Source organism: Anolis carolinensis, chromosome 1 (assembly GCF_035594765.1).
Source record: "Anolis carolinensis isolate JA03-04 chromosome 1, rAnoCar3.1.pri, whole genome shotgun sequence".
Classification (NCBI taxonomy): domain Eukaryota; kingdom Metazoa; phylum Chordata; class Lepidosauria; order Squamata; family Dactyloidae; genus Anolis; species Anolis carolinensis.
Window position 1 is genome coordinate 78,350,875 of NC_085841.1, and position 26,671 is coordinate 78,377,545.

At 42.8% G+C, this 26,671-nt stretch overlaps 1 protein-coding gene across 6 annotated transcripts in view; it reads right to left on the reverse strand.

The window, feature by feature from the left end:
* The window catches only part of stxbp5 (syntaxin binding protein 5), a 175,714-nt gene that overhangs the window by 93,218 nt on the left and 55,825 nt on the right, over positions 1-26,671 (reverse strand). For all 6 annotated transcript variants that reach the window (XM_008123013.3, XM_003215725.4, XM_003215724.4 and 3 more), the window contains exons 5-6: positions 14,909-15,043; positions 11,203-11,266 (exon numbers count right to left, since the gene is read on the reverse strand). In XM_008123013.3, coding sequence (XP_008121220.2) covers positions 11,203-11,266; positions 14,909-15,043 — 199 coding nt within the window. The remainder of the gene's footprint in view (positions 1-11,202; positions 11,267-14,908; positions 15,044-26,671) is intronic.

A 26,671-nucleotide genomic window follows, 5' to 3' on the forward strand; every position in this document is an offset into this window, starting at 1 on the left:
TAAATTAGATCCATAAGTAAAGAATAAAGATAGCTCTACTTACTAACTTTGAATATGCATGCAATATGTTTGAATGTTTTTTTAACTTTGAATTTTTAATACTATTTATATTTAATTCAGTTTTAATGTTTGTATATTTTAAATTGTGTACTAATGCTTTTATGTTAAGTCGCTTTGAGTCCCCTTCTGGAGAGATAAAGCAGAGTATAAATAATAATAATAATAATAATAATAATAATAATAATAATAATAATAATAATAATAATCCCCCCGTAGGTGCCACCTTGCCATGGTGGTGGGGCTTAACCATTCCGAGGACATTGAGGGCTGTGCTGGCGGTAGTGTAACTACCGGCAGGTCCAACCAAGCCAGAGAGGCCTCAGCTGAGGAATGGAACCAAGAGCACCTAACCCATTAGCATTATGGAGAATCAAACCAAAACAAAGGCACTCGAGCTCTTCTTGGACACTGCACAACACGCTGCTGTAGATCTGCAGCCTGCATCACACCAACACCACCAAGACCATGATCAGGAACCTTATGGGGAGATCAACTCAAAGGTAGACAACCCTCAGGCTTGGAAGGAGGTCACCCATAGAAGGAGACACAGGACCAGGCAGCCTCCGCAGAACTCCTCTGCTCAGCTGCATTTACACAACAGATTTGAAATTCTTACATCATTAACATACAATCAGGAAACACATCTTGTGGAGGACCACAGTTTCTTAGATACCACTCAGTGGACCACCCTGGATCAATACACAGGGGATAGCCCTGACGGGGACAGTGCATCACCACAGTCACACTTATGTAATCATGCAAATGCTCCATCCCCAATCATAGACCAGGAGCAACAGGAACATCCTTGGGAGAGTAATGGGCTCTCGAATGTATCTCAATGGATTGTCATTGATGAATGAACTGGGGATGTTGAGGAGGAGGACAACACTTTACACCTACATGATTCACTTCAACAGGAACACTCTTCAGGGGACATACACACTGTCTTGCACAAAAGGGACCCTGTCAATCCTCAAAGGAAACAGGTCTTGGTAGTAGGTGACTCCCTCCTTAGAGGAACGGAAGCCATCATTTCCAGACCGGATGGGATGTCTCGAGAAACATGCTGCCTCCCGGGGGCAAAAATACACCATATCACTCAGAGGCTCAGCAGGCTCCTAAAGCCCCATCACCCTCCCCACCTTATGTTGATTCATGTAGGTACCAATGACACCGCTAGGCATACTTTTCAAAAGATCACAAATGATTTTCGAGCTCTGGGAACAAAGCTAAAACTGTATAATGTACATGTGATCTTTTCATCCCTCCTCCCCGTTGTAGGACACGGCTCTACAAGGGCCGGAAAAATAGTACAGGTCAATAATTGGCTAAGAAAATGGTGTCAAGAGGAGCATTTTGGCTTCCTTGACCATGGTCTACTCTTCCAAGAGGATGGACTACTGGCAAGTGATGGGGTGCATCTCACACAAGTAGGAAAACATCTTTTTGCACACAGACTCACAAACCTCATCAGGCGCACTTTAAACTAGATCCACTGGGGGAGGGGAACAACAGCCTGGCGAACACTATATTACCCACGACCACAGGGAACCGCCGAAAGGCTAAACGGAGGGCTGCACAAACACAGCAAGGACCAAGTACAGAGAGCACAATAATCCCAAATAAACAGTTCGAGGGGAGGTCACAGGGGCTTACATGTCTTTACACTAATGCTCAGAGCATGGGAAATAAGCAAGACGAACTCCAACTCCTAGCACAGCACCACACATACGATGTCATAGGCATCACTGAAACCTGGTGGGATGACTCCCATCACTGGAATTTAACCATTGAGGGCTATAACCTCTTTCACAGAAATAGAACAAAGGGGAGAGGAGGGGGAGTAGCTTTATATGTCAAAAACAGTTACGTTGCAGAAGAAATGCAAGACTGTAATCCGGGAAACCAGCTTGAAAGCATCTGGATAAGAATCAAGGGAACCGGGACTCAAAAAGATCTTGTCGTGGGTGTCTACTACAGACCTCCGAGTCAGGATGAAGGACTTGATGAAGCCTTCTGTCAACAGCTGACCAAACAGGCACAAAGAAGAGATATAGTAGTCATGGGCGATTTCAATTATCCCGATATCTGCTGGAAAACAAACTCAGCCAAGAGTACAAAGTCCAACAAATTCCTCACTTGCCTTGCAGATAATTTTATGGTCCAGAAGGTAGAAGAGGCAACAAGGGGATCAGCAACTCTTGATCTAATCTTAACAAATGTGGAAGACCTGATCAATACAGTTGAAGTGGTTGGATCCTTAGGGGCAAGTGACCATGTGCTCCTGCAGTTTGCAATACAAAGGAATGCTGAAACTAAGACAAGTCAAACACGAATTCTGGACTTTAAGAGAGCTGACTTCCAAAAAATGAAGGAATTACTGAGCGGCATTCCATGGACGCCGATATTAAAAAACAAGGGAGTTAAGGATGGATGGGAGTTTTTCAAAAGTGAAATACTCAAGGCGCAAATGCAAACAGTGCCAACAAAGAAGAAAAATAAGACAAGTGCAAAGAAGCCAGAATGGATGTCCAAAGAACTTCTAACTGAGCTAAAGCTCAAAAGTGACATGCACAAGAAGTGGAAAAGGGGAGAAATCACCAAAGAAGAATTCAAACGTATAGCCAACACCTGTAGGGAAAAGGTTCGCAAGGCTAAAGCGCAAAATGAGCTCAGGCTTGCCAGGGACATAAAAAACAACAAAAAAGGCTTTTTTGCTTACGTTGGTAGAAAAAGGAAGAAAAAGGAGGCGATTGGGCCACTGCAAGGAGAAGATGGGGTGATGGTGACAGGGGATAGGGAAAAGGCAGAACTGCTTAATGCCTTCTTTGCCTCGGTCTTCTCACAAAAAGAAAGCCATCTTCAACCTCAGCAACATGGAATGGACGAAGGATTGGGGGAAATCCAACCCCATATAGGGAAACAAGTTGTCCAGGAACACCTGGCCACTCTAAACGAATTCAAGTCCCCAGGGCCAGATCAGCTACATCCAAGAGTACTGAAGGAACTAGCAGAAGTTATTTCAGAACCACTGGCAATTATCTTCGAGAGTTCTTGGAGAACGGGAGAAGTCCCAGCAGATTGGAGGAGGGCGAATGTGGTCCCTATCTTCAAGAAGGGAAAAAAGAACGACCCAAACAATTACCGTCCGGTCAGCCTCACACCAATACCAGGCAAAATTCTGGAAAAGATCATTAAGGAAGTGGTCTGCGAACACTTAGAAACAAATGCGGTCATTGCTAATAGTCAACACGGATTTACCAAAAACAAGTCATGCCAGACTAAACTGATCTCTTTTTTCGATAGAGTTACGAGTTGGGTCGATACAGGGAATGCTGTGGATGTAGCCTACCTGGATTTCAGTAAGGCCTTCGACAAAGTCCCCCACGACCTTCTGGCAAGGAAACTAGTAAAATGTGGGCTAGACAAAACTACGGTTAGGTGGATCTGTAATTGGCTAAGCGAACGAACCCAAAGGGTGCTCACCAATGCGTCGTCTTCATCATGGAAAGAAGTGACAAGTGGAGTGCCGCAGGGCTCCGTCCTGGGCCCGGTTCTGTTCAACATCTTTATTAACGACTTAGACGAAGGGTTAGAAGGCACGATCATCAAGTTTGCAGACGACACAAAACTGGGAGGGATAGCTAACACTCCAGAAGACAGGAGCAGAATTCAAAACGATCTTGACAGACTAGAGAGATGGGCCAAAACTAACAAAATGAAGTTCAACAGGGACAAATGCAAGATACTTCACTTCGGCAGAAAAAATGGAAATCAAAGATACAGAATGGGGGACGCCTGGCTTGACAGCAGTGTGTGCGAAAAAGACGTTGGAGTCCTTGTGGACAACAAGTTAAACATGAGCCAACAATGTGATGCGGCTGCTAAAAAAGCCAATGGGATTCTGGCCTGCATCAATAGGGGAATAGCGTCTAGATCCAGGGAAGTTATGCTCCCCCTCTATTCTGCCTTGGTCAGACCACACCTGGAATACTGTGTCCAATTTTGGGCACCACAGTTGAAGGGAGATGTTGACAAGCTGGAAAGCGTCCAGAGGAGGGCGACTAAAATGATTAAGGGTCTGGAGAACAAGCCCTATGAGGAGCGGCTTAAAGAGCTGGGCATGTTTAGCCTGCAGAAGAGAAGGCTGAGAGGAGACATGATAGCCATGTACAAATACGTGAAGGGAAGTCATAGGGAGGAGGGAGCAAGCTTGTTTTCTGCTGCCCTGCAGACTAGGACACGGAACAATGGCTTCAAACTACAGGAAAGGAGATTCCACCTGAACATCAGGAAGAACTTCCTCACTGTGAGAGCTGTTCGACAGTGGAACTCTCTCCCCGGGGCCGTGGTAGAGGCTCCTTTTTTGGAGGCTTTTAAGCAGAAGCTGGATGGCCATCTGTCGGGGGTGCTTTGAATGCGATTTCCTGCTTCTTAGCAGGGGGTTGGACTGGATGGCCCATGTGGTCTCTTCCAACTCTACTATTCTATGATTCTATGATTCTATATACTGGCTCGGTCATCGCCCAGTATAAAAAGGACCGTGGTGGATGCTGCTGATTCTGGACATCATCGACAAGTGGGCTACAGAATCAAAATACAAATGAACAGTCACAGAAGCGGCAGAAATATGCAATGCCAGAAAACCACAGTTATGAAATGCTATTACAACTCTGAACCTCAAAAGCGCAGCTACCAAAAAAGGATGTATCAGCTGTGGAAACAAGAGTACCCTGACTCACAGATAACAGAACCCCGACTGGCTGACCAACGAAGATTCATAATCAGAAACAAAGTGTTCAGTGAAGTTGAACTCAAAGAAATTCAGAAAATCTGCAAAGCAAATTACCATCAGACCACAGTACAGACAGCAGGAGAGACTCCAGCAACACTTGTAATGGTGGAACAGATTGAACCAGAAGAAGGTGTGGAGCTTTTGCAAGAATTTGAAGAACCAGCACTTGAAACACCTATTGAACAATTGAACACCTATTGACAGCAAGACAACAAGAGCTCAAGGATAAGATCGTGGCTCATGCTGCAGAAAATGCAATAAGAAAGCGGCTCCCAACTCTAAAAACAGTGCCCAAGAGACACCTGGTGCCTCTCATGAAAGATGTGAATACAGTACTCTCCACTGTCCAAATAACATCAATTGAGCAAACAGTGTAGCAGTGATAGTACAGAAGAGCTTGGGCTCCTACAACCAAGGCAGCCCCAAAGAAAATCGATTGGAAAGCCAAAGTGGAAGGTCAGGCTAGGGTTGAAAATCAAGAAACTTAGATCAGATGCAAGTAACCTCAAAAATATGAAAGAGAAGAAATTGAAGAATGACAAAATCAAGCAATACCTGATCAGAAAATACTGGCTGAACACCAGAAAAATGGAAGAAGCTTTGGAAATTGTGAAAGAACAAATTACAGCAACAGCCAGAAAAATTGAAAGATATGATGCCAGAATCTTCCAGTACAGACAAAATCAACTGTTTCAATCAGACCAAAGACGGTTCTATCAGAGTCTGAACCAAACAACAGACACAGTAACCATAAAGCCAGAGAAAACTGCAACAACGAAGTTCTGGAAAGAGCTTTGGGAAAATAATAAGAACTACAACAAAAACGCTGGGTGGATAAAGGAGTTTGAAGGAAAATTCTCACAGAACAAAATGGAACAGATGGAAATAACAACTGAAATGATCAGCAAACGAGTGCAAAAAGTCAAGAATTGGACATCGCCTGGTAATGATCAACTTCATGGATTTTGGCTCAAACATCTGATTAGATTACATGGAAAAATGGCCCAACAATTCAATGAGATGCTGCAGAAAGGAAGTATCAGTGAATGGCTAACAACTGGAATAACATATCTGATACAAAAGGATCCAGCAAAAGGAGCAGCACCAGGAAACTACAGGCCAATAACATGTCTGCCCACTATGTTTAAACTACTGACTGGCATCATAGTTGACAAAATTCAAGACTATCTTGAAGAAAAAAACATCTTGCCAGATGAACAGAAAGGCAACAAACGGAAAAGCAGGGGCACTAATAATAATAATAATAATAATAATAATAATAATAATAATAATAACAACTTTATTTTTATACCCCGCCCCATCTCCCCGGAGGGACTCGGAGCGGCTTACATGGGGCCATGCCCGACATAAAAATACAATAACAGCGATAAAACAGTAAAAACAATTTTACACATCAATAAGACATCAGCATCAGTAAAACAGTCATAAAAATCAATATACTGCATAAAATATTAAAAGCGGGAGGCTAAAAACAGATCTGGGCCAAAGTGCAGAACAAAAGACCAGTTATTAATTGACAAAATGATTCTGGAGAACTGTAAAAGCCGAAAAGCTAATTTTCACATGACGTGGATTGAGTACAAAAGGGCCTTTGACTCACTCATAGAATCATAGAATAGTAGAGTTGGAAGAGACCTCATGGGCCATCCAGTCCAACCCCCTGCCAAGAAGCAGGAAATCGCATTCAAAGCACCGCCGACAGATGGCCATCCAGCCTCTGTTTAAAAGCCTCCAAAGAAGGAGCCTCCACCACAGCCCGGGGGAGAGAGTTCCACTGTCGAACAGTCCTCACAGTGAGGAAGTTCTTCCTGATGTTCAGGTGGAATCTCCTTTCCTGTAGTTTGAAGCCATTGTTCCGTGTCCTAGTCTGCAGGGCAGCAGAAAACAAGCTTGCTCCCTCCTCCCTATGACTTCCCCTCACGTATTTGTACATGGCTATCATGTCTCCTCTCAGCCTTCTCTTCTGCAGGCTAAACATGCCAAGCTCTTTAAGCCGCTCCTCATAGGGCTTGTTCTCCAGACCCTTAATCATTTTAGTCGCCCTCCTCTGGATGCTTTCCAGCTTGTCAACATCTCCCTTCAACTGTGGTGCCCAGAATTGGACGCAGTATTCCAGGTGTGGTCTGACCAAGGCAGAATAGAGGGGGAGCAGGACTTCCCTGGATCTAGACGCTATTCCCCTATTGATGCAGGCCAGAATCCCGTTGGCTTTTTTAGCTGCTGCATCACATTGTTGGCTCATGTTTAACTTGTTGTCCACGAAGACTCCAAGGTCTTTTTCGCACACACTGCTGTCAAGCCAAGCGTCCCCCATTCTGTATCTTTGATTTCCATTTTTTCTGCCGAAATGAAGTATCTTGCATTTGTCCCTGTTGAACTTCATTTTGTTGAACTTCACTTCACTCCCACACAGCTGAATCATCAAGTGCCTGGACACCATCGGGATTAGTAAAAACGTTGGCACCTTTATTGAAAACATAATGGAGCACTGGAAAACTGAACTGTTTGTTGGAAATGAAAGCTATGGACTTCTCAACATCAGAAGAGGAATTTTCCAGGGAGACTCATTGTCCCCTCTGCTTTTCATTATTGCCATGATCCCTCTGTCAACAATCTTACAAAAAACAAATCTCGGCTATCAAACATCTAAGAAATCTCACAAAATTTCACATCTGATGTACATGGATGACCTGAAACTGTATGGGAAAACGGAAACTGAAATCCAGTCTCTGACTAACACTGTCCAAATTTTTAGCACTGATATCAGCATGGAGTTTGGCTTGGACAAATGTTTGCCAGTGGCATTGAAGAAGGGAAAAATCATTGAAAGTGAGGGCATAAATATGCCTAATGGCCAAACAATAAAGTATCACCAGCCAGAGGCCTATAAATATCTGGGCATATTACAGCTGGATGACATCAAGCATGAACATGTGAAGACTGTGGTCAGCAAAGAATACACACAAAGGGTCAGAAAAATTCTCAAAAGCAAGCCCAATGGAGGCAACACCATCAAGGCCATAAACACCTGGGCCATACCTGTCATAAGATATACTGCTGGCATCATAAACTGGACAAAGTGGAACTGGACAATTTGGACAGAAAAATAAGAAAACTCATGACCATTCATCATTCACTGCACCCTCGCAGTGATGTTGACCGGCTATATCTGCCTAGAAGATCAGGTGGCAGAGGACTCTTGCAAGTAAAACAAGCAGTCAAAGAAGAACATGCCCTGGCAGAATATGTAAAGCAAAGTGAAGAACCTGCTTTGATTGAAGTCAAAAATCAGAAACTCCTCAAAACATAGCAGATAAAGAATCAATACAAGAAAACCGCACTATAAACTAGAGCTGACAGCTGGCACAACAAAATATTGCATGGAAAGTTCCTTGACAAAATTGAAGGAAGAGCTGATATGGAGAAGACCTGGCTATGGCTCACGAATGGGACCCTGAAGAAAGAGACAGAAGGCCTGATCCTTGCAGCCCAGGAGCAAGCAATCAGGACAAATGCAATTAAGGCCAAGATCGAAAAATCAGCTGACCCAAAATGCAGACTGTGCAAGGAAACCGACGAAACCATTGATCATATTCTCAGCTGCTGTAAGAAAATCACACAGACAGACTACAAACAGAGGCACAACTATGTGGCCCAAATGATTCATTGGAACTTATGCCTCAAGTACTACCTCCCAGCAGTAAAGAACTGGTGGGATCACAAACCTGCAAAAGTACTGGAAAATGAGCACGCAAAGATACTGTGGGACTTCCGAATCCAGACTGACAAAGTTCTGGAACACAACACACCAGACATCACAGTTGTGGAAAAGAAAAAGGTTTGGATCGTTGATGTTGCCATCCTAGGTGTCAGTCACATTGACAAAAAACAACAGGAAAAACTCAGCCGCTATCAGGACCTCAAGTTCGAAGACTCTGGCAGAAACCAGTGCAGGTGGTCCCGGTGGTGATGGGCACACTGGGTGCCGTGCCAAAAGATCTCAGCCCGCATTTGGAAACAATAGACATTGACAAAATTATGATCTGCCAACTGCAAAAGGCCACCCTGCTGGGATCTGCACGCATCATCCGAAAATACATCACACAGTCCTAGACACTTGGGAAGTGTTCGACTTGTGATTTTGTGAAATGAAATCCAGCATATCTATTTTGTTTGCTGTGTCATAATAAAATAATAATAATAATACTGATCTTTACTAACAGAAGCTGCTTACCGTGTTTCCCCGAAAATAAGACAGTGTCTTATATTAATTTTTGCTCCCAAGGATGCGCTAGGTCTTATTTTCAGGGGATGTCTTATTTTTCCATGAAGAAGAATTCACATTTATTGTTGAACAAAAAAATAAACATTTATTATATACTGTACAGTAGTTGTCATCACAAACCAGCATAACCAGACAAACTGTGAATCCTATCAAGAATTTCTTGTTACTACCAATATTTCCATGTACAACACTCTATGGTACATACATTTACTGATCTTGCATGCTCTGGTGTTCTGTTCAGCAGGCATGCTTCTAAACAAAAACTTTGCTAGGTCTTACTTTCAGGGGAGGCCTTATATTTAGCAATTCAGCAAAACCTCTACTAGGTCTTATTTTCTGGGGATATCTTATTTTAGGGGAAACAGGGTAGGATGGGACCCCTCCCCTCCAGTGCCCACTTCCAATATTCTGGACAAATGTATCTTAAATGGATGTGATAACACATTTTATTCTATAGCTTCAAATACATCAACCAACTATACTAAGGTAGCTACTGGTAGGTCTTTTTTTTCCACTTCCCACACCATGATATTTGAAGTTACTAGAACAAAATACTGAATCTCTCTGTGAAGGAACAGTAGTCAATGTATCCTAGATGGCAGTTCTTAACCCTTTTTTTTACCACATACAGAATATATTGTGTTGCAGTGGACCATTGCACTCAAGATTCAAACCCTAAATTGTAACAAATATTTAAAGTTACTCATTAAGGGCACTCAAATCTGGAAAGAAGAGAGAAATAAACAAATGTTTCAGACCCAATAATAATCTGGTTTATTTACAATTCCAAACTTCAAGTACCAGCATCCACCAAGTTAATGGGAACTGTGGTCCCTTGGCATTGATTTCTATCTTTTCAAGTCAGGTAGACCTTCACTTGACTTCAAGCCAGGCAGCAATGTGAAGGCATTTTGTGGTAATGCATACTTGTGGGCCATCAGAGCTAAAGAGTTCTCCTGTTGGTGCCTGCTGCACTCTTTCTGTTTCCCCTCTGCATCAACATTATCTTTGCATCAGGCCCCTCCTACGGCCCTGCTCCACTGTTGGCCCTGCCAGCAGTGCTCATTCTGGCACTGTTTCTGCTTTCCCAGATCCCTCAGGCCTCTGCTCACACAAAGTTTTCTATAGTATCCAAGTCTGACTATCAACCTCCCTCCCTTTCTTTCATTCATCCTTTCTATTTTAACCATAAATGTTCATAACATTTCTTGACACTGAGCCCCCTTCCACAAGTCTGTGGATCACATGTTGAGAACTGCAGTCCGGGATGACTGAGATATTTCTTTGAGCATACAGAAATCACCCTTTTCTTCTAACAGTGTTCCAATGGCATTTTAAATGCAAGGCATGGGGGGGGGGGGGGGGATCAGAGTTTACAAGCAATAACAAGTTATTTAAACTCTTCCCTACCAATAGTTTTCCTATTTAAAAGTCATCTAAATCCAATCCCCCTTCCTAGCTTTTAGATTTATAATACAGATCACATGTATTTATTTCTACAAAAAATGCATCATCTAAATATATATAATTGCACGAATTGTCATCCTACCACAACTGCTTAGTTCTGAACACAGTTCTTTTTCATCTTAGCTTGACATATGCATTTTTACAAATGACTAGCATACCCGTGGACCGCAGTCCATCCTCCAGGAAATAATGCCCGACTGCTCACTGGAGGGAAGGACATTAGAGGCAAAGCTGAAGTATTTTGGCCACATCATGAGAAGACAGGAAATCTTGGAGAAGATCATGATGCTGGGGAAAATGGAAGGAAAAAGGAAGAGAGGACGACCAAAGGCGAGATGGATGGACGGTATCCTTGAAGTGACTGGTTCGACCTTGAAGGAACTGGGGGCGGTGACAGCCGACAGGGAGCTCTAGTGTGGACTGGTCCATGAGGTCACAAAGTGTCGAAAACGACTGAACGAGTGAGACGATGAGCATACTGTATTTAAAATGTCACTGAAATATTTTAATGCTAAGATGCAATATTCTTGTAAACATCTGGCTTGTTAAAAACATTTTTTGAGTTTTAACATACCTTGCCTTCATCCATTGGATTGTCACTAATGTGGACAACAGGCCCAGGATGAGACTTGGATGACCTGAAAATGTAAATATCTATTTTTAGAAACTTAACATAAGCAAGTCACTCTGTTTATAGCTCACAAATAAATTAATGTAGCATACTTCCAGAAAATTTACAAATTATATTTCTTTATTTTGTTGCAGTTGTTTTAGATGGTTCATTATATTGCTGTTGCTATCATCACCATACCTTTTCCCCTAGATTGGGATTCACTGTAATTTATATATTAAAGCAACTACAATTAAAAAACATAGAAAAAGTCAGCAGTACAACCAAACTAAACTACAAACTGCTTAATACTTTTACTCTAAATATATATAAATATAGTAAATTGCACAATATTATTTACAGTATTTATTTATTTATTTAATTTATATATATCTCTTCTCCCCTGGGGGGACTCAGAGTGGTCTTACACAATGGCAGAATTAGATACCACATATAATGCAAAAAAAATTGTAAAACCAAACATAAAACACAATTAATAGTCGGTATCCAAATCAAATTAAAACAATAAAAAACATGTGACCATTATAACAGGGGCAGTTTTGAGCCAAAGTCAGAGCCAGTTTGTGTTCGACTTAATATTAATTCACAGAATCCATCTGGTCATATCCTAGGATGGGCCAAAAGCTTGGTCCCACAGCCAGGTCTTCAGCTGCTTCCTAAAAGACGTGAGTGAGGGGGCTTCCCCAATCTCCCTTGGCAAGGAGTTCCACAGCCACGAAGCCACCACCGAAAAAGCCCTGTCTCTCGTCCCCGCCAACCGCACCTGTGATGGCAGTCGGACCAAGAGCAGGGTCTCACTCGAAGATCTTAATCTGCGGGACGGCCCGTAGGGGGAGATATGTCTGAGAGGTAAGTTGGACCAGAGCCGTTTAAGGTTTTGTAGGCCAAAGCCAGCACTTTGAATTGTGCCTGGAAGCTGAAAGGCAGGAGTTGCTTCAACAGAGGAGTTGTATGCTCCCTGAATGGTGCTCCAGTTAGTAACCTGGCTGCGGAACGTTGGACTAGTTCCAGTTTCCGAACAGTCTTCAAAGGCAACCCCTAAATTCAGTACTTTGTCTGAATTTTAAAAAGCCTATCACTAGAAGGACGATCAACAAAGGACCATTCTAGACTCCCTAATAAGGAAATTCCAAAGCCACTGAGAAGGTTTTTCCTCGTGTTTCCATCAACTGTATCTGTGAAGGTGGTAGGATTAAGAAAACCTCTCTTGTGGATCTCAGAGACCAGGCAGACCCATAGAGGAAGATATGGTGGCGGGGTATAAATAAAGTTTTATTATTATTATATTATTATATATGCTCTATTAGCCTGAACTCAAGCCACATAGCAATATTTATTTTTGTCCTGCCATTTCCCTAGTGTAAAAACTAAGGCAAACACAATAAAAATTTATAGCAAGCATGCAAAAGTTAAAAAGGAATTAAATCATCATAACATTAAAACCAGTTAAAACATAAACCATAAAAATCAAATAAACATCTAGCATGATATGCTCAGCCTTTCTCCCTAAACATTCTCAAAGGCCTATCAGAATCTACTTGGGGAGTAAGAAGAGTGCCCATTCAGTTTCTACAGGAAAGGCGTTCAAGGGCCTGGGAGCAGTCACTCAGAAGCCTTCTCCTGCATTTCCACCAAATATACCTGCGAGGGTGGAGGTTCCTCCAAATAATCTGAATCCGAGTCATATACGATTTTATAGGCAATCGGCAACACCTTAATTTGTGCCCTGAGGCTGTTTCAACAAGAAAGTTGTGTGCTCCTTATTGCTAGCTCAACTGGGCTGAAGCTCTTTGGACCAGCCCGAGTTTCCTAACATTCTAAAAAAGCAGCGCCACATAGAGTGCGTTACAGTAATCCAAACAGGATAGACATAAAACACATGTCACCATGGCAAAGTCTGACATTTAAAGTCTGGGTACAACAGGCAAACTACACAAATGCACTATCAAGCATTCCCAAGCATTCAGATTCTGGGTTGAATCCAAAAGCAATGGACCTGTATAGCGAACGTAACCCTATCTAGGTAAATCTTGATTTAGATTTCTTTTCAACTAAGATGGAACAACCCTGTCTTCAATTTTCATGCCTTCATCGAATACATGGACTAGTGACGGGTACCAGTTGAGGATCAAAAAACATATATATAGGCAGCCCCCAAGTTACAAACATCTGACTTACAAATGACTCATAGTTAAGAATGGGGGTGAGACAACAGTCTTTTATTATTTTAATCTGCTTTGTTCCTTATGGCGTTTCACTGTTGTTTTAGTACTTTTAAACTGTTTAAATTTTTACCGCTGCTGATGTTTGTTTGTTCTGATTGTGTATTATTTGTTTTATTTGTTTTACTGTGATTATTTGGGCTTGGCCCCGTGTTAGCCGCCCCGAGTCCCCATGGGGAGATGGAGGCGGGATATAAAAATAGTTATTATTTTTATTATTATTAACAGGAAGTGATATATATGTGCATGTGTGTGTGTGTGTAAAAGCTCTAAATAGCAGAGGGAAGGATTAACTCTCCTGTAGGGTTTGTTTCACTGTCTGTGCCCCTGTTCAAAAGATTTCACCTCACTTTCTGTCCCTGAATTTGAAAAATTTGAGTTGTTGTGAAAACAAAGATTGGTGAGAAAGCTTTAGTGGAGACACCTTTTCCCCATGATCATTCTTTTATGAGTGAATTTCCCTTTCTAGGGAGATATATATATCTGGAGTTTCACTTAAAAATGTACCTGTTCTGACATAAACAAATTCAACTTAAAAACAAACCTACAGAATCAATCTTGTTTGTCACTTGGGGACTGCATGTATATACACACAACTTAATTTGTGTAATTAAAATGTACATATATTCTTAAAACAAATAAAAATTCTTGTGAAGTAAACACAGATAGGACTAACTCCAGTGCTACTTATATTTAGCATGCACTTACAGAAATAAACAGAACATATCAGTTACAAGCACTGATTTCAATAAGCATGCTTTACACAGTTGATTTAGCCCCATAGAATTAGACATAGATTTTTCTTGTTTTTTCTGAATCCAACCTGTAAGCTTTTGAAGTTATGTCAAAGTCATAAATTTGACTACGTAATTCATCATGTGTTTTCTAAGTGATTAAATACAAATATGCATGTTGTTACTGCATGCCTTCAAGTCATTTCCAACTTATGACAATGCTATGGTGAGCCTTATCATGGGATACTATTGGCAAGATTTATTCAGAGAGGGGTTGCCTTTTCTTTCTTCTGAAGTTGAGAAACTGACTTGCTGAAGGTCACCAGTGGGTTTCCATGGCCAAGGACAGTCTCAAGAGCCATAAGTCAATGCTCAAATCATTACACCATGCTGCTATTTTACCCCTACTGCTAAATAAAAAGGCATATAACTGTTTTTCATGTGAACTTTAATAAACAGGAATGCAACTTTTCCCAATATTTTATACATACTAGTAATAACAGCTGTATTTTGAAGTACTTGTATCATTTTAAATATACCTGCACAGCTGACAGATTAGTAGCCAAAGTTTTAGAGCAGTGACAAAAGAAGTCAAAAATGTTTATATTTAGGATGTTCTGTCAGTTGGCAATACACGTATAAAAGTGAACAGTGTGCAAATGAATCATGTGTTTCTACCTACACCATACTCACAGTTCAATGGCTTTATTCCACATGATGACATAGCCTGAGAGAGAGAAGGACTCCACATTGACAATGTGTATATTTCCTCTTTCAGTGCCCACGTACAGCCATTTACTCTGGAAAGGCAGATGGCAAAATGTTATCCTGAAAGAGAACACATACAAAAATGGAATTTACAAAAATGTAACTTCTCTAAATTTTAAGCTCAAACAGTAAAAATTAATAAAGGAATACACTTTTATTCTGAGCCTTGAAGTCATTTCTTATGTTGACCCTAATGCAAACCAACCATGGGATTTTCTTGGCAAGATGTGTTCAGTAGGGGCATTGCCATGGCCTCTGAGGCTGAGAAAGCATGACTTGCCCAAGGTCACCCAATGGGTTTCCATGTTTGAGTGAATATTCAAACCCTAGTGTCCAGAACTATGGTGCATAATTATCCCAACTTCTATGTAAAATAATAATAATAATAATAATAATAATAATAATAATAATAATAATAATAATAATATCGAAAAATCAGCTGATGACCCAAAATGCAGACTGTGCAAGGAAACTGACGAAACCATTGATCATATCCTCAGCTGCTGTAAGAAAATTGCACAGACAGACTACAAACAGAGGCACAACTATGTGGCCCAAATGATTCATTGGAACTTATGCCTCAAGTAACACCTGCCAGCAGCAAAGAACTGGTGGGATCACAAACCTGCAAAAGTATTGGAAAATGAGCATGCAAAGATACTGTGGGACTTCCGAATCCAGACTGACAAAGTTCTGGAACAAAACACACCAGACATCACAGTTGTGGAAAAGAAAAAGGTTTGGATCATTGATGTCGCCATCCCAGGTGACAGTCGCATTGATGAAAAACAACAGGAAAAACTCAGCCGCTATCAGGACCTCAAGATTGAACTTCAAAGACTCTGGCAGAAACCAGTGCAGGTGGTCCCAGTGGTGATGGGCACATTGGGTGCCATGCCAAAAGATCTCAGCCAGCATTTGGAAACAATAGACATTGACAAAATTACGATCTGCCAGCTGCAAAAGGCCACCCTGTTGGGATCTGCGCGCATCATCCGAAAATACATCACACAGTCCTAGACACTTGGGAAGTGTTCGACTTGTGATTTTGTGATATGAAATCCAGCATATCTATCTTGTTTGCTGTGTCATAATAATAATAATAATAATAATAATAATAATAATAATAATAATAATAATAATAAAGAATTATGCAAAACCCCACAATATATCTAAACAGATAACTGAATATGGAGATATAAAACTGGCTTATAAAGTGCTTTGTTTTTACAGAAATAGAAACATCACAGTCAAGTGCAACTGCTTTACAAGAAAACATAAAACACAAAAAACAGAATAAGGACAATACGACAAAGTTCAAAAGGGAAAAGGGAAAATAAAAAGTACTACATAAGAAACATTTTAACAAGTAAAAGATCAACGAAGTAACCGATTAAAATTTTATACAGATGATTTTTAACTATCTACAGTTGCTGTATGTACATGTGTAATGGTTTGTATTTTAATCTGATATTTATGTGTTTTAATCTATTTGTTTTAAATTGTTTTATATACATTATATTTCAATCTATGTTATACCCAGCTTTGAGTCTTGACGGGCTACAGATGAGAAACAACAATAACAACAACAACAATAGCAACAACAACATAAATCTTTTATTTGTTTTTCCATATCAAATTTTATCAATGGTTTGGACATTTTACCAATCACCTGTTCACAAATGTACATATTTTAAATTCAAATTCTGATTTATTTTTATTTATCTTAAATCTTAATAAAAGAAGAAGAAAAAAGAAAAGGCTTCTTAATTAGATAAAGAAATAAAATAAAGAAAAAATGAAATACCCATCACTATTTCTTGAAATAGTTAAATCTTAAGTAGTTGTGCTCCAAACAGGCATATAACATAAAAACAGAGGCTCAACTTAGCAGCTCTTGTTGTTCACATATTACGTGTGTCCACATTTCTTTGGATTGCCTAACTTACTAGAAATGCATGGAAAGTGTCAGTTAAATATTCAAGACGGTCAATTTTTCTTCACTTAAAACAGAGGTTTCAAATTTGTGTCTCTCCAGCTGTTTGGGCCATCCAACTCCCAGAATCCCTAGCTAGCATGTCCAATGGCCAGTAATTCTGGGAGCTGAAGTCCAAAACATCTGGAGGGCGACAAGTTTGACACCACTGCCTTAAAGGCTTTTGACAATTATTTCTTGGGAATAATGATACACAATAAAGGAGAGCACAAACCTGCTATGTGGAGGCACAGAACTAGTAAAAAGTCTGGCAATGTCAGGACCCAGGCTGCAGAGCACCAATAACCATGCGCAGAGACCAGAATCTATCTAATATCTTTATTAAAGGAATTTATAAAGTCAATAAAAACAAATGAAGAATATAGTTCAGAAGTAGACCTTTCAGGAAAGGTCAAATATAGTCCAGGAAAACAATGTCCAATATGAGATATTAGAGTCCAAAGTTATAATCCAATAACCGAAACACACACTTTGCCAAGCAAAGTGTGGGGAAATGACAAGGTCCTTTAGTCCAATGGAGCTTGACAACAAGGCTGGAGAGCAAAATAGATTCTTGGCAAACAAGGCTTGATTCAAGGCAACAAGAAGCAAGAGACGAGAACAGGGTCCGTGGCAAGGTCCGTGGCAAGGTCCGGGGAAACAAGGCAGGGCTGGAACAAGAACAAGGTCCTGGAAACAAGGAACAGGAATAGCGAGTCCACACACGATCTCGCTCCCGAAGCTGACGAATTGACTCCGCAAGGATTCCCTTGCGGTTAAACACTTATATAGGATCTTGTTTTCCCGCCAAGGAACACTTTCCCTGGGGAACAAGAAGTGAAACCCATACTGTGTCCAGATGCATGACTCCTTAAGATTTCCCAAGGGAAACAGGCTTAATCAGCTAATTGTCTGGCAGCAATTCTGGCGCTTCTGCGATTCGCCTCCCTAGCGCCTCTATCTTGATTATAATTATCCCGGCGAGAAAACGGGGGAGATTTCTGCTCAAGGCTTGTTTGGCTGACTTCTTGTGGGCAAACATCTTGCAGGTGCAAGGGCTCCAATTCTGGCTGAATCGGTGGGAAACCCAAGTTGTCCTCTTCATCTGCCACAATAGTACTAGGAACGGGACTACATGGCCCATGAGTCATCACACTATCCCCCTCCTCAAGGCCCCTCTCTAAAATGAGCCCTCTTCTCGAGGTGCGGGGCCGCGGCTTGGCAGGGTAGGCCTGATGGAAGCGGCGGACTAAGTCGGGGGCATGGACTGTAGAAGCGTCTTCCCAAGAGCGTTCCTCGGGCCCAAAACCTACCCAGTCAATGAGATACTGAAGGCGGCGGCGGTGGAAACGAGAATCCAAAATGTCCTGAACCTCGAATTCCTCCTCCCCGTCCACCAAAACAGGAGTGGGGGCCGGCCGGTCTGCATCAGGGCGTACACCATCCGCCGGAAGGAGCAGGGAGCGATGAAACACTGGATGGATGCGCATAGAGCGCGGAAGTTGGAGTTTGAAAGTCACGGGGTTAAGTTGCGCCACCACTGGATAGGGACCAATGAAACGGGCATCTAGCTTCTGGCAGGGACAGTGGGAGGGCAAAAAGCGAGTGGACAGCAGAACCCGATCTCCTACCTTGATTTCGGGGCCCGGTTGGCGATGAATGTCAGCGTGGCGTTTATAGTCCTCCTTGGCTTGGTCCAGTTGTTGGAGCAATAGTTGTTGCACCGCTGTGAGTTCCTGCAGCCAGTCCTCTGCCGCAGGGACTTCTGAGGTTTCAATGACAGGAGGAAAGAAACGTGGATGGAAGCCGTAGTTCGCAAAGAACGGGGTTTCCTTGGTTGAAGCCTGGACACCGTTGTTGTAGGCAAACTCTGACAGAGGTAATAGGGAAGCCCAATTGTCCTGTTGATAGTTTACATAACAGCGAACGTATTGTTCCAAAGTGGCATTGGTGCGCTCCGTTTGTCCATCCGTTTGGGGATGGTGAGCTGAGGATAAACGAGAGTCTATGCCCAATAGTTTCTGTAGTGCCTTCCAGAATCAAGAGGTGAATTGAGATCCACGGTCAGTGACCAAACTCTTGGGCAATCCATGTAGCCGGAAAATATGCTGAAGGAATAGATCTGCAGTCTTTTTGGCCGTGGGAAGGCCATCACAAGGAATGAAGTGGGCCAATTTGGTGAAAAGGTCCACCACCACCAGGATTGTGGTATATCCAAGGGAGGGTGGTAGGTCGGTGATAAAATCTGCAGAAATTATCTCCCATGGACGAGATGGAGAAGGAAGGGGATGCAGTAGCCCTGAGGGCTTTTCCCTTCTTGTCTTGGAACGCTGGCATACCGCGCAGGTATTGACATATTTCTCCACATCCTTGCGGATCTTGGGCCACCAGAAATCCCGTAGGATCAAATGCATGGTTTTGAAAAGTCCAAAATATCCTGCTGGCTTGCAGTCATGACATAGATGAAGTGCCTTTTCTCTGCCTGGTCCTGGAGGGATGTAGACATGATTTCTGTAGCATAACAGCCCATCCTTAAGTGAGAAAGGAAAACGTAGTCCTTGGCGAATTTGATCTTGAGCCCAGGCATCCGCCTGTTGACTGGCTCTAATTTCTTGAGTACAAAGGGGTCCTGGAGTAGAGGGAGTTGGTTCAACTGGAGTGGATTTGGTGTTTCCCACTGTGAGCGTGGCAAAGTTCTCGGGTTGCAGCAATCGAGATTCAAAGGTTTCTCTGCGTCCTGCAGCATACTCTGGTTTCCGTGATAGTGCATCTGCTTGCTTGGTCTGAGCTGGGGCTACATAATGGATCTGGAAGTCAAAACGCTCAAAGAATAAAGCCCAACGCTGCTGCCTCTGATTTAACTTGCGGGCAGTTCTTAGATGTTCCAAATTACGATGGTCAGTATGAACCTCAATGGGAAATTTGGCCCCTTCTAACCAATGCCTCCAATTTTCAAAGGCTGCCTTTATGGCCAAAAGTTCCTTCTCCCAAATAGTATAGTTTCTCTCTGGGGCTGTTAGTTGACGGGAGTAAAAGGCACAAGGATGGAGATGTTCTCCCACTGGTTGCATGAGCACAGCCCCAATTGCCACATCGGAGGCGTCAGCCTGCACAACAAAAGGGGTTTTAGGATCAGGGTGCTGTAGAATTGGCTGGGTCGTGAACAACTTCTTTAGTTGCTGGAACCCTTTCTCTGCTTGCTCCATCCAGCGGAAAGGCTGTTTTCCACGGATGCAGCTGGTGATTGGGTCAGACCAGCGGGCAAAGTCTAGGATGAATTTGCGGTAGTAGTTCGCGAACCCCAAAGAAATGTTGCACTTCTTTCTTGTTGGTTGGCGCCCGCCATTCCAATACTGCTGAAACCTTTGCCGGGTCCATTGAGAGCCCTTGTGGCGAGACACGGTATCCCAGGAAGCCTACCTCCTATAGATCAAAAGCGCATTTTTCCAACTTGGCATATAGTCCATGATCCCGCAATCGTTGTAGCACCATCCTGACGTGCTTCTCATGCTCCGATTGTGATCTAGAGAACACCAAAAAATCGTCCAGGTATATGATCAAGAACCGATCTAGATAGTCCTGGAAGATATCGTTGACAAAATGCTGGAACGTTGCGGGAGCTCCGGATAATCCGTAATTCATGACTAGGGACTCAAATAATCCGAATTTGGTCTGGAAAGCGGTTTTCCATTCGTCCCCCTCCCTGATGCGAACTAGATTGTAAGCCCCCCGGAGATCCAGCTTGGTGTAAATCTTGGCCCCTCGAAGCCGGTCTAATAGGTCCGAGATCAAAGGCAGGGGGTAGCGGTTCCGCTTCGTGATATTGTTCAATGCTCTATAGTCCACAACCAAGCGTAGGTCCCCTGACTTCTTTTTCACAAACATCACTGGGGAAGCAGCTGGGGATTGAGAGGGTCTGATGAACCCCTTGCGAAGGTTTGACTCTATGAACTCCCTGAGAGCTTCTTGCTCTGGTTCAGTCAGGGAGTAGAAGTGTCCTCGCGGGATCGGGGCCCCCTCCACCAAATCAATGGCACAATCGTAGGGTCTATGCGGGGGTAGTTTCTCGGCTTCTTTTTCATTGAAAACATCCCAAAAGTCTGAGTATTTCTTGGGCAAGGTGATGATGGGTTCAGCGTCTGTGGCATGGCAGACCTTGGCTACAAGACAATGGTTTTGGCAATATTTAGAAGCAAACTGCAGTTCTCTGTTGGTCCAGGAGATGTTTGGGTCGTGGAGTGTCAGCCATGGAATTCCCAAAATCACAGGGAAGTGAGGGACCTCGGTAACAAAGAAGGAAATCTCTTCCATGTGTTCCCTTATCCACATTCTGGTGGGCTCAGTCCATTGGCTTACTGGACCCGTTTTTAGGGGACGGCCATCTATAGCCTGCACTACCCGGGCGTTCTTGAAATCGTGATATTGTAATCCCAGAGAGTCGGCATACTCTCTGTCGATGAAATTGTTTGTTGCTCCTGAGTCTATCATGGCATGGATCATGACGGGTCCTTTTTTCGCTGACCACAACGTGACCACTAGGAGAAATAGGACCCCGGTTTGCGGCTCTTGAGTGGGGTTTTTGACCGGGTTGGCGAGCCTCTCTACGCCCGGTCGCTGGCTTCCCCCGCCGGCTTGGCTCCAGCCGCCTCGGCCGTCTCCGTCTCCGCGGAGGACGCCGCCGCCAGGCGAGCGGCGGGCTTCCTCTTGGCTGGACATTCTCTGGCGAAGTGGCCCCCGTTCCCGCAGTACCAACAGAGGTTTAAACGTTGGCGGCGGGCCTTTTCGGCTACATCTATTCTGGGGCGCACGTTGCCCAACTGCATCGGCTCCTCCTCGCTTCCTCTGGGGTATGGGGCTGGTGGTGGAGGCCTCCATACTGGACGTGGCTGGATACTGGTGGAAGCAGGGGTTTTCACTCCTGTTCTTCCACTCTGGCCTCGGAGCCACTGTTTTTTGTTGGCAAGCAGGACTTCGGCTCGTAAGCAATGATTGATAAGTCTCTCAAGAGAATTTGGAGGATTCACCTTGGAGATTTCTTCCTGCATCTCGATATTGAGACCCTCACGAAACTGTCCTCTGAGGGCTATATCGTTCCAGCCGGTGTTTTGGGCCAGCACCCGGAACTCGGCTATGTACTGGGACAACGGCCTGTCCCCTTGGAAGAGGCGCCGGAGTTTATGGCCGGCCGCCTCCTCGTTGTCCTCGATCCCCCAGGTCGCCTTAAGGTGATTCAGGAAGTTTTGCGCGGAACTTAGGTGCGGGGAGCACGCATCAAATAGCGCCGTCGCCCAATTGGCCGCTGGCCCTTCTAGGAGACTGTAAATCCATGCCACCTTGACATTTTCTTGGGGAAACTCGGCTTGACGGGCTTCTATGTACGCCTAGCATTGGCGACGGAAAACATGAACCTTGGAGGCTTCTCCAGAAAACTTGGTTGGAAGCGCCAGGCCAGGGAGCCGGATACCTCGTTCCTTTAAGCCCCGTATTTCTCTCTCCTGCGTATGGAGCGTATCACGGATTCTGTCTAATTCATCCTTGGAAATGGTGTAGCTGAGTGGTTGGGCTTCCGCCCCGGTTCCTGTAGACATTCTGGCCTTAGGTTAATTGGTGCTTAGGTTGGCGGAGTCAAACTGTCAGGACCCAGGCTGCAGAACACCAATAACCATGCGCAGAGACCAGAATCTATCTAATATCTTTATTAAAGGAATTTATAAAGTCAATAAAAACAAGTGAAGAATATAGTTCAGAAGTAGACCTTTCAGGAAAGGTCAAATATAGTCCAGGAAAACAATGTCCAATATGAGATATTAGAGTCCAAAGTTATAATCCAATAACCGAAACACACACTTTGCCAAGCAAAGTGTGGGGAAATGACAAGGTCCTTTAGTCCAATGGAGCTTGACAACAAGGCTGGAGAGCAAAATAGATTCTTAGCAAACAAGGCTTGATTCAAGGCAACAAGAAGCAAGAGACGAGAACAGGGTCCGTGGCGAGGTCCGTGGCAAGGTCCGGGGAAACAAGGCAGGGCTGGAACAAGAACAAGGTCCTGGAAACAAGGAACAGGAATAGCGAGTCCACACACGATTTCGCTCCCGAAGCTGACGAATTGACTCCGCAAGGATTCCCTTGCGGTTAAACACTTATATAGGATCTTGTTTTCCCGCCAAGGAACACTTTCCCTGGGGAACAAGAAGTGAAACCCATACTGTGTCCAGATGCATGACTCCTTAAGATTTCCCAAGGGAAACAGGCTTAATCAGCTAATTGTCTGGCAGCAATTCTGGCGCTTCTGCGATTCGCCTCCCTAGCGCCTCTATCTCGATTATAATTATCCCGGCGAGAAAACGGGGGAGATTTCTGCTCAAGGCTTGTTTGGCTGACTTCTTGTGGGCAAACATCTTGCAGGTGCAAGGGCTCCAATTCTGGCTGAATCGGTGGGAAACCCAAGTTGTCCTCTTCATCTGCCACAATAGTACTAGGAACGGGACTACATGGCCCATGAGTCATCACAGGCAACTAAAATTACTAATTTTAGAAGGAGTTAATATTCATTAGAAGAAAAGCCTTTCTTGAAATCAGTGTTTGTGGACACGAACTAATGAAAAAGTAAACCTAAAGTAGGACTACCACACTAATTCAAACAAACAATAGTGAACTCCTATTGAATCTAAATGCAATTTGAGTAATCACTTACTTAAATGTATGAATAGTGAGGCAAGGTCACTTGAGAGGCAATTTGTAAAGGCTTGCAAAGGATTTCCTTTGCTAGTTGTAGGCCATATGTCTCCTTTGATAAAACTGTCAAAGCTATTTAAGTGAAACCTTTATCATGATTTGCAGAACTTAGTGTACTGCATAACAATTAAACAAATAGTAATGTTCATTAAAAGATCTTCACTGTTACATCTTAAACACTGAGGCTCCAATAAAGTTAAGCTCTCTAGAGTATGGCAATAATATTTTGATACACATTTTTAAATGGCTGTGTTTTGGTGACTTATCTTTGCTAAGCTTTTATTTTTATTTCCTTATTAATGCTAACTGAACATTTTTTCTTCTATGATACCTTTAAAACATTTTCATTACAGGATGCCTACAAATATTGTGGAGAGCCAGTATGTTGTAGTTCTTTGAATGTTGGACTAGGACACAGGGAGATCAGATTTAAAATCTTTGCTCGGCAAAGGAGACCCACTGGGTGACTTTGGGCAAATTATATTTCCTCAGCCCTTGGGGAATGCAATGGAAATTCCCTCTGAACGAATTCTGCTAAGAAAATCCTGTGATGTTCACCTTAAGGCTGCCATAAATTAGAAATAACTTAAAATATGAAACACAAAGCAAACAAAAAGAAAGAGATTCACAGTGGAATCAGATTCACTATCATCTTCTACTGTGAATCTCTTTGCTTTTGTATGCTTTATGTATATGTCCAAGCAAGACTAACTCTTCTGAAATCAGTTTTGCATAGGAGCTAATACAGTAGTAATCTCACTAAGAAACCTTCATAGACACCCCAAAACAAACAAATGTTTTGCTAAAGTCATTGTGATACAGAATGAAATACAGATTCAGACCTGGAAAAATATGTCATGTTTCCTAACAGGCTGATTCTGGATACAGAGCAAGAGTAATTGTAAACCATGCTGGAAGATGTTCAAATACTGGTATGGGATCTTTTTGGAGCAGGTTTTTGAGCATTGCTGACAAATCTGTTCTAGGTTTTTCCTAATTTCTTCTTCTCCCATGTACATTCTGTAATTTGGATCTCATAAGCCTGCTCGTGGAATGCCTAATTACTCTTGCAGCACACTGATTCGAAACATCAGTTTCTTCATAAATTATTTAGAACAGTATTGCTAACATCTAATCTGATGTAGATTATTCTGAGTCAAATCATTTGGATCTGTCTTCGATTGCAACCCAATTTTTATGGTCATAGAGCCATGCAGTTCAAGCTCCAATACATTCTACACTATATAATGTAGTTCAAACTATATTATTGGGCCATGTAAATCAAGCCTTACTGAAAGGAAAACGTCTATAAACAGAAGACAGAGGGTCATATTGTCAAATCACATAAAGGTTACCTATAACCATGTTTCTTCGAGTGCTCACCTGTGAAATTCGCACAAAACTGTATACAAGAGCTTTCTAGAAGATTCCAAAACTAACTGCACAGACGCAGGAAATACCATATGTGTGAATTTCTCAGGGACAATGCTGAAGATATATAGATATATATACTAGCTGTGCCCAGCCATGCGTTGCTGTGGCTTATGGGAATGCTTTGTTGGCCAGGTGGAATAGCAGTGAATAGCCTTGCAGCCTCAAAGCCTGGCCGTTTTCTTCTTATGGGAATCCTTGTTTGGTGAGCTGGAATACAAAGGAATAGGCTTGCTGCTTGGAAGGCTGGGTTCTTGCGTTCTAGAGAATGGTTTTTTGGGCTGCAAGAATTGCAATGAATAGCCTTACTACTTCAAAGCCTTTCTGCTTGCTACCTAAGGGACTCTTTGGTTGGTCAGCTTCAGTAGTACAGAGTAGTATCGCTGCTTCAAAGCCTGGCCCTCATTGTTTCCTTTCTGGAATTCTCCTGTTTTCAGAGTGTTGTTCTTTATTTACTGTCTAGGTTGTATAGTTTTGTAATGTTGGGTGCCTGGTTTTACTCATTTTCATGGTTCACAGCATCTTAATAATAATAATAATAATAATAATAATAATAATAATAATGACTCTGAAGTGGAAGGCGTGCAGAGAAAGAGGGCAATTAGCATTGAATGGCCTTGTAGTTTCAAAACCTGGCTGTTTCCTCCCTGAATAATAATGAGAATAAGAAGAATAGTAATAATAATGACTCTGAGGTGGGAGATGTCCAGAGAAAGAGGGCACCTTAAAGGGATAAATAATCCCTCTGAGGGGTATTTTAAATTGCTGGGTCTGTTTACCTGTAGAAGAGAAAGTTGAAAGGAGACATGACAGCTATGTAAATACCGCCTCCTGAGAACAATCCCTTACAGTAATAGTACAGTTGTATTTCTCTCAGGGCATGCTCTCTCTTCTGAGGGAGAAAGGAGACAAGGAAAGGGAAGGAGTGGCTGTCAATGGTTGCCAGCCACAAGCCCCGCCCATCACAGCAACATTTTGAGGAAGTGGGGTTAGGCTCCACCAGCAGGTGCAAGGTCCTCTGGATAATGTAGTTGTTTCACTTTGGGGGGGGGAGACACTGAGCTTGCATGGTAAGCAATTGGGGTTTTATTTGGTCTTTATTTTATTGTTTGGTCTTTACTTTTCTAGGTTTTTTTGTTTTGTTTGAAAGACATATTTTGGATGACTATGTCTTTTGTGGCCAAATTTGGTGTGATTGGGTTCAGTGGTTTTGTTTTTTACCCCATAATAAAACACACATTACATTTTTTATATATAGATAAATATAATGTACATAATTAGGACTGAATTAACAAAACCACTGGACCAAGTGCCACCAAATTTGGCCACACTACACTAACACATCCAAGGTATGTCCTTCATTCAACCTCCCCCCCCCAATTGATTGGCCTGTACTGTATATATTTTTCACCCCCCCCCCTTTTCGGCCGGAATGGTACGCTCCCCTCTTTTCCCTTCATTCTCTGCACTTGCGGGGGGGGGGGGCACTGTGTTTACAGCTGATGGGGGAACCTGGCACGTGGAGAAGAGCAGGTAGAGAGAGAGCC